Source organism: Cibotium barometz, chromosome 48 (assembly GCF_041138505.1).
Source record: "Cibotium barometz isolate CiBa-2024 chromosome 48, ASM4113850v1, whole genome shotgun sequence".
NCBI lineage: Eukaryota > Viridiplantae > Streptophyta > Polypodiopsida > Cyatheales > Cibotiaceae > Cibotium > Cibotium barometz.
The window spans coordinates 38500259-38513492 of NC_141093.1; the positions used below are offsets into that span (position 1 = coordinate 38500259).

General features: G+C 44.6%; 1 protein-coding gene across 4 annotated transcripts in view; it reads left to right on the forward strand.

Moving 5' to 3' along the window:
• Positions 1-13234, forward strand: part of LOC147611157 (uncharacterized) — a 61835-nt gene that overhangs the window by 33551 nt on the left and 15050 nt on the right. For 2 of the 4 annotated variants that reach the window (XR_015263971.1, XR_015263970.1), the window contains exons 3-6: positions 4883-4955; positions 5418-5485; positions 7291-7371; positions 12382-12485. Coding sequence is in view for 2 of the 4 variants with exons in the window: in XM_086785826.1 (XP_086641952.1) it covers positions 4883-4955; positions 5418-5485; positions 7291-7371 (222 nt within the window). In the remaining 2 variants the exon portion in view is untranslated. The remainder of the gene's footprint in view (positions 1-4882; positions 4956-5417; positions 5486-7290; positions 7372-12381; positions 12486-13234) is intronic. The other 2 variants (XM_086785826.1, XM_086785825.1) reach the window with 1 other exon arrangement.

Sequence of the window (13234 nt, forward strand, 5' to 3'; positions counted from 1 at the left end):
CATTTAAAAGTGGGCACCCCCTTTGGGCACCCACTTAGGGGCCAAGGTGGGGAGCCCCACTTTTAAGTGAGTGTGGAGGTGGGCATGGTCACCTACCCACACTAGTCCCCCCACATGCATGCGTGGAAATCTCTGGTTGTAACTTCACCTTAATTTTTATAAAAAAGACTCTCTCCATCAAGCGTAGATCATCTCCGCTTCCACCTTGTTACGTGAGACAACCGGCGCTTCAACTCTTTGCTCCTTCAGGCTGCGCTTGTACTCGGGCAAACCACTCTGCACTTCTGTACGGACTGCTCATGGGCTGCACTACCCTCCGTACAGGTGACTGTTCTTGTACCAGGAGTTCACTGACTGCAGGCGGCTACTCTCCCAGGCGGCTGGCTGCAACTGCACTACAGGCGGCTGCTCACCTCCCATACAGGCGACTACACCTTCACTGCTGGCGGCTGCTTCTCCTCCCCCAGCCAGGCGCCTATCACATTCTCTCCCCTACAGGACGGCTCACCATCTACTGAAGGTTGCACGTTCAGATTAGCCGGCTCCTCCACACAGCAGCCAGGTATCTCCTTCACGCAAGAAGATGATTCTTCTTTCACAGCAGGTGGCTGTGGTCTTTTGTGGTGATACTTGTCTTGGTGGTTCACCACGAGGCAACTGGTTCTTCATCAAGGGTGGCTTCATCATTCATACCACGAGTATTGGCTTTCTATCAACCATCTACAAGTAAGTGAATTTCAGATTCCAGTAAAGTATTTTATGTTTAAATCTGATAAGGGATTCATCCCGCTCGGCCAACACCCGTTCGGTGCCGGGTTGTCCAAGCTCTATTGGAGAACCTCGGTCCAAAGGTGCTGAGATCGGGAGAGCCAGGCGTTAGTACGAGAGCGCCTGTTTGTGCGTGGTCTCGGAACACTAGTGAGGCGCTCTCCGCGGAGTCCAGTGAAAGCATAGGACCGTAGAGATTGGACCACACTAGTGGTCGTTCTGCTTCGAGCTTCTACATCAAGTTTCGACTTCGAGCATATTTGTTTGGTACTGTTTTCATATGTACATGGACATTATCTGGTTCTTGGAACCCATGGAGCATTGTATTCATTAAATACTCCCAATAAATATATCATATATTGAGGGGGGGGTCGGCCCGTTCCGGCCCCAGTGCTGGTGTCCATCTTTCCATTTCATTACTTTTCAATTTCAAGTTGTATTAAGTTGTCCATTTCAAATTTGTGGTTTTAAAGTTGTGCTATTAAGCGTGTGGGTGTCCAACAGAGTCTTTCCCACTTGACGGGATCGGTTTCAGAGAGGGCTCCAATTTATAGATTTCGGTCTCCCATGAGCTAAAATGGAAAGAGAAGGCTATAACGACAAGTGGAGAGCCACACAATAGTTGAAGTGACAAGTGTGAGGCCACTTGTCTTTTTTTGATCCACTTTCTTGCTACATGTCCCAATCTAAGAGATGGGTTCTTCCATAATCTTTACCTTTAAAAATATCCCAACTGGTAGACCTTCTCCTAAATGTGCTTTGGCATTTCCCCCCATTTGCTCAATTCCAGACATAATGACGTGAATGGAATTTCCATTGAAGTTGGGCCAAAAATAGTAACCCTCCTAGATTTTAAGAGTGTGATCCTTTGTATTCCATCATTCCCAAAGCTTGTACTTTCCAAATATTTAGACGTCCTAGAGTCCACTAGATCCCTTTCATACTGGGAAATGTCCAGGTTGGTGACAGTAGAAGTTGCTCCTTGAGGGTTCAAACGAGGTTGCTTCTTGACACCCTCCTTTCCCTCCAATACATCTCCATTGTTTATTAGAAAAGAGAGTGCCATCTCTATTGGCTTCACACCCAATTCCAATGCAACAGTTTCCATGGCATCATTCACAAAAGCTGAGTGTCTTTGTGCATCTAATATGTGTTTAATGCATGGATCCTCTTGCAAACTCTTCAATTGGGCATCCTTTTCACTTTGCTGCATCTTGAGATTTTCCATCTCAACATGCATAGCATCTTGTTCATTAGTTTCTTGCACTTTTTGTTCGCTATGGGACAGTTGTTCCTCATGTGCATAATTACCACGGAATGCATTAGATACATTTTCAGCATTGTATCTATCATGTGCACGTGCATGGCTGGCCATGATGCTTTAAAGCACTAACAATCAATGTATGCAAGATTAGGATTAACTTTCATCGGTATCTTGGGCTCGGACACCAATGAAGTTGGGGTTGAGCACAATCTTGACACACACTTAAACGATTAATACTAATAAACAAACATGAAATGGCACAACACAATACAAGATAGGAATGCTGAAAATTAAATGACACTGGCAGTAGGGCCAGAATGGGCCAACCTCCTTTGTAATATATGTATTACCTTTAGATACAAGCTTCATGGGCAATCAATGCCAGATTTCCAATGACAATTTATCCAATGGAAACAAATACCAAACATGTTTATGTCGATGGGGTTGTCGAAATCCAAAGCTTTATGTGAGTGATACCTCGCTTCTCAATTCCTAGTAGCTTGTCACATGCATCTACGCTCCATTGTGACATCCATATGCAGGCATGCGTGTGCCAGGCCGAGACACAAAAGACCAACATGATCAAGTATGCGGACGTAGAGCAGGTTTGTCCAGTTTATGCTTCTCCCAATGTACACGATCAGATTTGCAAATTCCGGTGAGCAACAGAAATAGGAGCAATAACGTCATGGCTGTACGAATGTACACGCAAAAGGTACTAAACGTGTTGGTCGACTGGATTGGTACCTAGGCTTATCATTGCATCATACTTACACAGGACAACTCTGAACTTGCCTGACTGGAGCAGTTGTGGAACATGTGGGAGCGGGAGAAGGGAGATTCTCAATCGTGGACACCATGTACATCCTGTCGGCTGTTTTAGACCTGGCCGACCAGCACTGTAGGGTGGTATAAATACCACCCTTGCCCCCCACACCAGTTTTGTATCGGATCTTCGTGTATATAGCAGAGTTTATACAGCTTCTCTCTCTCTCTCTCTCTCTCTCTCTCTCTCTCTCTCTCTCTCTACACTTCTGTGTTTTGTTTCTCACAGCACTTGTCTCATTTTCTGCTGTGCATTCTGACAGACAACTCTGAACTTGCCTGATTGGAGCAGTTGTGGAACATGTGGGAGCGGGATAAGGGAGGGGGAAGCTACCATAGGAGTCGTAGAGACTACTCCTGTTCATTTTCTGCATTAATAATCTTCTGTCCACGCAGTGCATCCATTGCTTGTGGCTCCTATGGCCAAGAACTTGTAGTTCAACCAAGATTTTGTTGGGCAAGATTTGCAATCTGACTAGGATCTTGTTAGTCTCCACTCGTATCCACATTTCCCACATCATGATGCAACCGATTTGCTCTCTTCTCAGAATCCAGCACCATCCTTGCTCAACCTACACTTGTCATTTGTGATGGTGATCTTGTTCTTCTGTACAATTTAGTAGAGACATTGAGAATGACATTGGCTTCAATGTTAAAGCAGACTGTGGGCAAAGGGAATGAGTCCACGTGGAAGTCCTGTAGCCATAGGAGTGTAGTATCCACAGAAGCCGGAGATGGAGTCAGAGCTGCAGCAGGCCTGGCGCAAGAGGAGTTAGTAGCCGTCCGTGCTGTGTAATAAGCAATTAAACTCTGCACGCAGACAAGGTCTGTGAAACCCTTACACAGAAATACCTCAAAGCCCTAGCAGGGGAGAGGAAAATGGAAACCCTAGAACGGTGTCCAGAAGCTCATTTATCAATTGGGGAAAAAATGCATGTAACCTGCAGGTTCTAACGGATTCCACCTCATGCTGTATCAGTCCTGTCCTTGAAACACTGAGCATCGAAAACCCTAACATCTCATACAGACTTTAGCAAACACAGCAGAAGTAATAGATTCACCCTGTAATCCTCGATCTTCCTGAGATCCAGCATCAAAGCATGGTATTACCTAGAATCAAGTTGTTTAGCTCAAGCCAAGAATAAGCAAGCTCTAACCCTAGCCTAGGATCAGAGACATTGCTATGATACCACTGTCGTGTAGTAGTATAGCATTTCTATTCCAAACAGAGGGGATCTATGTGCAGGAGAAATAGGACAGTATGCTAGAAATAAAAAGAAGATCAGATGGAATACACCATAGCACTTACCTGGCCACACGAGAGTAACGCCTACCTGGCTACCACTCAGGTCTATGTTGAATCTGACAGAGAACATCAATAATCCATAAGACAAGCTTGATGGAGAGAATATACTTGTTGATGAAATGGTAAAAGATGCCAAATGAAAATGTACAAGATTATTTATAGGTAGCCTGCCAAAAGGTACCTCTTGGCTTATGCCTTTGTACTTCCTCGGCATGACACCTAGAATATTCTAGACTTATGCATGATGGAGTTGATGGTTTATTGTCTTGTGGATGACTACCATGAGGTTATAAATTGCACTTTCTTATAAGGTGAATGTGGGCATGTTCTTGGATTCATCTAGGTATATATATTCTAGACTTAACCACCAAACTAGAGTCTTTTATAATGACCCACAATGAGGATCCCCTTTTACAGTATATGTGATCAGCCGATCAACCACTAGAATACCCACTAAATCCTTAGTCACATTTCATAGGATTTTCACTACATGACATTTATTTCCCCTTGCTATATGGCAAAAGTAATTCACATATATGTATTTAAATCACTCAGAACTTCTATGGTTTGTAGCTCTTCTTTGTATCACATTGGTGGTGAAGCTTGGTAGCTTGTGGAAGTCATGGATTAACGACATCTAACTGTTCAACCTGCAATTTTAAACTACTCCCTTGGATCTATTTCAGTCAATTTAAAAACCAAATTTGGAACAAATACAGGAGAAGGGCCATGCTGTTGGTGCAGATACTGAGGTGGAACATGAAAATGAAGATGTGGAAGTTGATTGTGCTGGTATGGTGCTTGACTGAGGCTGTCTATCAGCTGTGATGCCCAAGTTGGTATTGGCTTTTGTTTATATGGCGACTCAAATTGCATGCTTGTTTGGCATCATATGTTTGTTTGCTACAGTAACGTTTATGTGGTAGTCCTAGACTTCCATATTCTGGGTATTACACACTTAAATATGGCTACATTCTTGTAGCTGTAGCTTGTGATGCTCAAGTTGGTATTGGCTTTTGTTTATATGGTGATTCAAAGTGCATCCTTGTTTGGCATCTTATGTTTGTTTGCTATAGTGATGTCTATGTGGTAGTCCTAGACTTGCATACTCTGGGTCTTACACACTCAAATATGACTGCATTCTTGCAGCTGTAGCTTGGACGTGCCTTATGTCAAGGACTTTTGAGAGCTGCTTGATGCCATTACTCTGACAAGGCAAATGTTCTTATTGAGATTGGTTATGTGGGTTTACAGATGTGCAGAAGAAGTTAACCATGCCTGCAAGTGGACACTCAGGTCTTGATTCAAAATCATTGGAAAGTGTACGGACCTCTGACTTTTCAACAATGCTAACCAATTACTGCACTAATTGCTTTTAAAGTGGTGGTTTGGATGCCGTTTTTTTGTTTTGTTAGTAGGATGGTGCTTGTAATTCTTTTGATGTGAAGTCTCAAAACATACAAACAGCATCAAATGTTTCACTATCTGCCAGACATATGTGTATTGGACGTAAAGGTTTGTTTATCCTTTAAACAGTTACGTAGATTATACTCAAGGAATGTTATGCTGCTATAAAAGTGAAAATAGCAATTTTTTTTTAGCAAAAGTAGAATAATTCTATGACACCGAAGAAGATTATCTGTAAGACCTGAGTTTTGGAGAAGTCTATGAAGATTCCTCCCCATGGGTGTATTGGATGTGCATCATCAATAATCCAACCTATATGGTTGTTTGGGGCATGCAAAAGCTCCTAACTTTTCACATCATGTAACCTCTTCTCTGTAGCCTCTTCTTCCCTTCAGCATCCAGCCTTGGTGATCGTGACCTATCTAAGCTCGTGTCTCAGGAATGAAAATCATGTGTTCTTATTTCTAGCGCTCTCTAGCTATCTATGTATGAACAATGTTATGTTTGGTGAGCTGAATGAGTACTTAAAAAATCTCATATGAATTCACTATGCTAGATCAACACTCCGTGTGTCGTGTAGTGACAAGCTTATGTGAAATATTTGAAATTTAATAATGGGCATAAAATGCCCAATAAATAGGGTAACCTCATAACACAAAGATGCACCAATTTGAACAAGAAGATTAGGGTTAGATCCACATACGAGACAAACCCTACAAGAGGTGAGTGAGTTTTCATTTTTTTGGGGTTTTATGTTTGAGTTTATATCAATACAGAATAATGGGAATCACTGCATCTTTAATTTGGTTATCATTTTAAATTGTTCTCCTAGTCATGTTGGAGGCGTTGTCATGTGATTGATGGTGGACCTTGCCAAGGGTTTCATTTTGACACTGAACATGCCATGTGTGGAGTGCACGGAGGGCTTGTACCTCAAGCAATTTATCAGTCTTAAAGACAAGTGGCACTTTGGCCAGTTGAAGAAATAGGTCTCTTTTCAGAAGTGTATTTCAACGAGTCCTTGGTTATTGAAAAAGATATTGTGATGTGCTGGCCAAGTTACCTGTTATATGAGCTTGAGGCCTGCTACAAACAAGGGTCAGTCTCGTACTTGTACTTTTGTTTTAGTTCTGAGGGATGGAAGTCTAGAAAGTCTCTCATGTGAAGCTTGTGTCGGTGAAAGTGGTTGCCCCAATGGTAAATAGGCCCTAGAGAAGCTTTACGAACATCATTTGTGAGTTGCGATTTCACAGTTCAAGTTATGAACTGCCTGTGCAGCATCCATCATCTTGTGGCACCTATATGGCTTGTTCACAATGAGCAGTAAGGACTATAAGTAGGGCACAGGTTACCTGAGCCTTACAAGAAGTGCACATTGCACGCATGAATTGGGCCTTGTACCTTGTTTATGCAGTGTGCTATTCCAATATTAGTCCTCATGTTCATGCTAACTTAATGTAAATTGTAATTAAGTATACTTTATGGCCCCTGGGTACCCCATTTTACATTAGTCGTAAACTTGCACTCACTATAGGGTGATGGCGTTATGAATTGGAAGATTCTATCTATGCATGATGGAGTTGATGGTCTAGAAGACAGCTGAATGTGATTCTGAAAAACATTGAGTAGGCTTTGGAAGCGCTTCAATTTTATAGCTTGCGATTGCGAGCTTATTTTTTCAGTAAATCTACTAAGGCACAATGTTGTATGGGTAATGCAGGAAGATGATGTGCCAGAGGATGCATTGACTAAGGGCAGAGTGGAATGCTTGCAAAACAAAGCTGATTGTGATTCTGGTCAGGTAAATTCTGAAAGGCTGTTGAAGTTGTCTCTATTGTGCATGGAGTTTTTGAAGTGTATTTGTTGATATTCGTATGCTTGAAATAAAAGGAATCATTGACCTGCCGATTCAGGTGTCCTGTTATTGCATGCAAGAGATACATTAGGCCAATTGCCTGCTTAGCTGCTCCCATCCAAATCGTGCTGTTGAATCCTCTCATGGTTTCCATAGATAGAGAGGATCCAACAAGACCCTTTAGCGCAGCCTTATGTGTATATGGGTGATCGGTCATCAATTTGTCCTGCCACAAGGCATCATAAGCTCTCTGAGTTATTTTTTACTTGCAGTTATTGCCAATTAGTGCTGCGGTTGGCCTTGGTGGGACTTGTTTTTTCCTGTGTATTCAACTCCGACCTGAATGTCAGGATGGAATTGGATTGGTAAGCAAGTTACCTTATACGGATCCTATCATTTCAGTAGCAAGGATTCACAACAACAGGAGTAAGGGCTAGGGAACTATGTGGATGCTATGGTGGGATATACGAATTCTAGGTTAAGCTTACAGTTGATTGTCTTCTACTTGGATTCACTGGGATGTGAATCTAAAAAAAGGGGAAGATAATGTTACATCCCTAATTGGGAGAGTAGAGGTTGGTGATTAAGGAAAATGGTGCTTGGGAGAAAGAAAAAAAGAAAGAAAGTTGTATTAATGTCTTAAAGGCCAAAATGACCAAAAAAAGAAGAAAGTTGTATTAATGTCTTAAAGGCCAAAATGACCTATGAGACCAAAATGTTACATCATGTCCATGGAATACATCATCATGGTACTGAAAGTAAAACTAAAAGAAAATATCCGTGAAAAAAACACAAAACCTCAAGCTCTCGCATCAGCCAAGAATATCTCGCATAGGGCGTTGCAACATGGTACCCAATGTAGTGAGGTTGACAAGGTGGGAGAAAGTCCTCTGGCGGTGGGAAATGATGGCTCTGATCCTCTTGAGGTGATGTGAGCGTGGGCGGCGGCCATTCTGTTGGGGGCATCAGGCTTTGCATAGCTTGATGGCTCTGTCTAATGTCACTTCTCTCGGCCGGGCTCCTATATCAGCCTGGAGGTTGGGGGACGATGGGTGGATCTGCTCTCGTGGCTCTAGTGTGGAAGAAGTCAGTGAGAGCTCTTTGTGCTGGTCCTTGGGCGGGTGGAGGTGATCTGAACCGCAGTAGGGATTCCCTGTGTCTGTGGAGCTCCAGAAGAAAGAGCCCGACGCATCTCTGGTTTGGAAAATCCATGATCCTAGAGAGTGGTCCAAATCCCTCTTGGAAGAGGCAGTGGAACCCCCCCCTCATCTCACCCCCCCCTCATCTCATAGTATACTGGGTATCTGAATATATAATGAGCCTTAGTCTGAGCCTCTGTATGGCAAACTTGGCATGTCCTGTCCTCTGGTGTAGTTGCTCTCGGCCCATATCTGGTTGTCTCCACTCCCAACTGTTGGGATGACGTGTGGATCTGTCCAATCACACCCCGCACCCCAAATGAGAGAGATGTATCCGTGTAGTGTGGGCGTATGATGAAGCCATCCTCCGTCATGTGAAGAAGATGATTTCTGTAGAAAGCCATCTTTGTCCCTAGGGGTTGGAGGGGTGGATGCCAGGTCCTTTGGGTATCTAATCTCACAATGTCCTTCCTGATCACCATGTTCAGTTTTGTGGGGCTGAGAGCAAAGGAAGGGGCTTCTATGCTGTACTGAAATGGTGGGACTGCCCCCGTTTGCATGCCATGCATACCAAACCAAGTGCTCACCTGCCAACACTGCGTGTCTCCATCAAGTGCCAGCGGTCTTGAGGACTCTAGGGCAAACTAGGGGTATCTATTTAGTGGGAGCTCCCATAATCTGTGTCAGTATGTCACTGTCTGGAAAAGAGCCTCTGTCACAATAGGGGCAGCTCCCATTTCTGCTCGCACAATCTCATGTGGCATTGAAGTCTTATTCCTGATCATATGTGAGATCATCATCACCAATGGCCTCTCCATCGGCTTCCATCCATCATATATCTCACATGTATGTCACATTTGACTCCCTTCTCCGTTCCTCCTGTGGTATAAATGAGCTGCATACAATAATGCAGGTGTGACTAATGTGTCAAACAACCGGAACTTCGTCCTTGGATCCTGAAACTGTATTTGGGAGCAATGCCTCTGAAGTGATCCCAGCCGCATACCCTCGCATCAATCTGGTTTCGGCTACCTTCCGCATAGAGAACTGAGGCTCGACAAAAGTGATCCCAAGATATACATAAGAGGCCACATACTCCACGGGCTGCCCACTATATGTAAACTGAGGTGCGGATCTGCCTACCCATTGTGGGAGATCATAACCTTGGTCTTCCCAAGGTTCATCATGAGGTCTTGATCCTCGCAAAAAGCCCGTAATGCATCCAAGTGCCTCTGGTGAATTAGAGATAAGGACAAGGTCATCTGCATACAATAAGATAGGTATCAAAACTCCTGCCAACCGTGCTCCTAGTCCTCCCTGTCTATCGATGTAGATAGCCCAAAGAGAGTAGGAGACATGGGGCAGCCTAGTGCTGTGTATGACATCTGAGTCACCTGTTGGGGTTCGTACCCTGCTAGTGATGGACTCTTACAGTGTGAGGATCCCCCAAAGTATATTTGTTGGTACTCCCATATCTTGCAGCCTCCTCATCAATTTGGCCTATGGGACGGTGCCAAAAGCCTTGCGGAAATCAACAAACCAACAGTATATGTGATGCCCATGAGCTCTCCCCTCCTCAGTGATGCCCCATAATGTGAAAATGTGATCTAGTGTGGAGTGTCCTCTCCAAAAACCTGCTTGCCCTGGTGCACTAAGTCTTTGCTCCTCGGCCCATCTGCTGAGCTCATGCTCCAAGATCGATCCATAAATCTTGGCCAATGTGTGACCAATCATAATAGTCTTGTAGTTGCCGGGGTCACCCGCCTTCAGAATGGGCACAATGGTATTCGAGGACCAATTGTCGGGAAAACCCTCGCTTACTGCCCTGTTAAACATATGAACCAAAAGTGAGCCAGCACATCCTTGGCATGGGAGAAATGCTCGGCAAGCAGCCCATCATGATCCTGTGCTCTCCCATTCTACATCCTGTCAATGGCATCTCTAACCATACTTAAGTGGAAGGAGGAGGATTGGCGGGGAGGGGGGAGGCTCAAGTGGGTGAGGGAGAGGTGGTTGTCCGGGGCGAGGTAATTGGAGTCGGTGTGCGACGATCTTGGAAGAGTCTCCAGGCCTCCTTGCGGTCCCATCCCGTAAAGATCTGGTATACCTCTTGCCCAAGTGTGGCTAGATAGGCACGCTTCTTCCTCCGCGTGAGGCGTTGAAAGATCACTCGTGCTTGCTGGTGAGTGGTGGAGCTCAGAGCAATCTCTTGTTGCAGGTAGGCACTGGTCTTTCGGCATTCCTCATCATACTAGCCGTTCTGTGGAAGAGTTCCATCTGGCGGTTGGGGAGTGGCTATGGTGTGTGGAAAGGCTGCTGTGGCGGATGTGTGAAGTGAGTTTGCAATCTGGTTTTGAGAATCTCATAATATCATCTTATAGTGGTAGGTACGCGGACTTCCCACTGGTGGCATATTTGGATGTAGATGGTGCAAAGTAGCACACTGCAAGGTAGATGTCACAGGCTCTCTGTACAATGATCCTCACCCATATGAATCGTGCGTCCTCATCCCGTCTGATCACTTGTATCACATGCTGTAGATCCTCCTTGTAGAGTATGGCCAATATTTGAACCAACCTTATGCATAACAATATTTGCCAAGCATTTGAACTTTGAAGAGGTGGAGTGTTATGTACCTGGAAACTAATCTATGGATTAGGGAACTAATCTAGCAAGGTTAGGGGGCTCCGAGAGTAGGGATGAACATGTTGATACTTGGCGAGGGTTCCTGGATTGACAAAACAAGCTTAATGGCCTTTTATAGGGAGTTAGCTATTTATGGCATAGTTATCACTATATAAGTGAGAGCTTCGGTTATTATGAGACATAGATGTGTGGACGCACCACTAACAGTCAAGTCTGGCTTGGACCAGGAGAACAGACATGCTTATTCCACACACATGATGAGTACGTAGGTTGGCATGTTGAAGTCCTATGGCCGCCGGCAGGCTTCGGTGGTGTGGGACGTTGGAGTTAGAAACGGGCCTATGGGATTGTGGAGGAAGCCTTAGTGTTGGCTCGGTGTAGATAGGTGGATGCCCGTCGCGGTTGGGAGGTGAGCTAGCGTGTTACTTCATTATTCGGTTAATTACTAACCTTGGTTTTCAGCTATGTTTAGGGAGCTTAAGGGAAGAGGTTGCTTATAGACTACAGTTGCCTACGAATGTGAAAGTTCATGCAGTCTTTCACATCAATCGACATAAAGAGATGTTGGGAGCTGAGGATAACCTTGTTACCCCTCAAGAACTCGTTGAGGTTGAGGACTTGTCCTATGTTCCACATGAACCCAAGAGGATTATAGATTTCAGGGAAAGACAACTTAGGAACAAGTCGATCCCTAGATATAAGATTAAGTGGAAAGATAGGGTTGAGGAGGACTTAACTTGGGAGTTGGTAACTAGTTTTAGTAAGCGTTACCCTAATTTCATTCAAGAGTAAATGTTTGAAGAGGGGAAGAATGCTATGTACCTCGACACTAATCTATAGATTAGGGTACTAATCCAACAGGGTTAGGGGGCCCTGGCATTAGGGATTAACACGATGATACTTGGCTAGAGTTCATGGATTGATAAAACAAGCTTAATGGCCTTTTATAGTGAGTTAGCTATTGATGGTGTAGCAATCACTTTATAATTGAGAGCTTGGGTTATTATGAGACATAGTTGTGCGGGCCCACTAATGGTTTGGCTTGGACCAGGAGAGCAGACATGCTCATGCCACACATGTTGAGTATGTAGGTTGGGAGGTGAGCTAGCCAGCCTAGCCTGTTACCTCATGATTTGGTCAAGGACTAACCTTGGTTTTCAGCTGTGTTCAGGGAGATTTTAGGAAGGACGTTACAGTTGGTATCAGAGCAACCCTAACGCAAAGGCTGAAGAGGTATGCGTGTCTAGGTGTTGGTGGTGGTGCTGGATTTCCGAGGTATGCCTCATTGTTTCTTTCTATCAAATTGATGCTCTACAGAAATTGTACAAGGTTTTTGTTGGCATCAAGGTTGCATGTGTATTGGTGTGTTAGAGGGGATGCAAGAAGTTGATCGCTGCTGTTTTTGATGTGTTCACGGCTGTAGCAACTACCCCGTAGGCGGCTGATGTGTTGATGGCAAGAGGCCAGCCTAAGGGCAGCCAAGATCGGCTACCCTAGGTGACTGTGTTGGGGCATCCAGTCAGGCCAGCCAGCCGGCCAATGGCAGCTAGACATGCAGCCAGCCGTGCAGCCTGGGCAGCCCCAGCAGGTTGCTTTGCGGCAGCAGATTCATGGGCAGCAGTAGGGCGCATAGCAAGGGGGTGGCCCCAGCAGGCAGACTCTGCAGGAAAGCATGGGGTGCCAGGGCTGAGTGCATAGAGGTTGAAACCATGAAAAAAGCATGCGCACAGATCACAGATACAGGCTGGCAGTTTTAGCAGTTTCGTTCTTTTTGGGAAAAACAAGAGAGTTTTTTTTCTTTAAACTTAGGTGATGGCTTTTTGCTAAAAAGGGGGAAAGCTTAAGTCAATAAAAGCACATGTGAGTTTTTACCTTAAAACTGAAAAGCACTCTGGTTTTTTGAAAAATACTCACTTTTTAGTATAAAAGGGGAGGTTTGCTTAGGAGTTCTTCACGTTCAAAGCACAATCGCCTTTGTTAAGAGGGCTGAGAGTACACGGCCAGCTTCCAAGAGTGGGATTTGT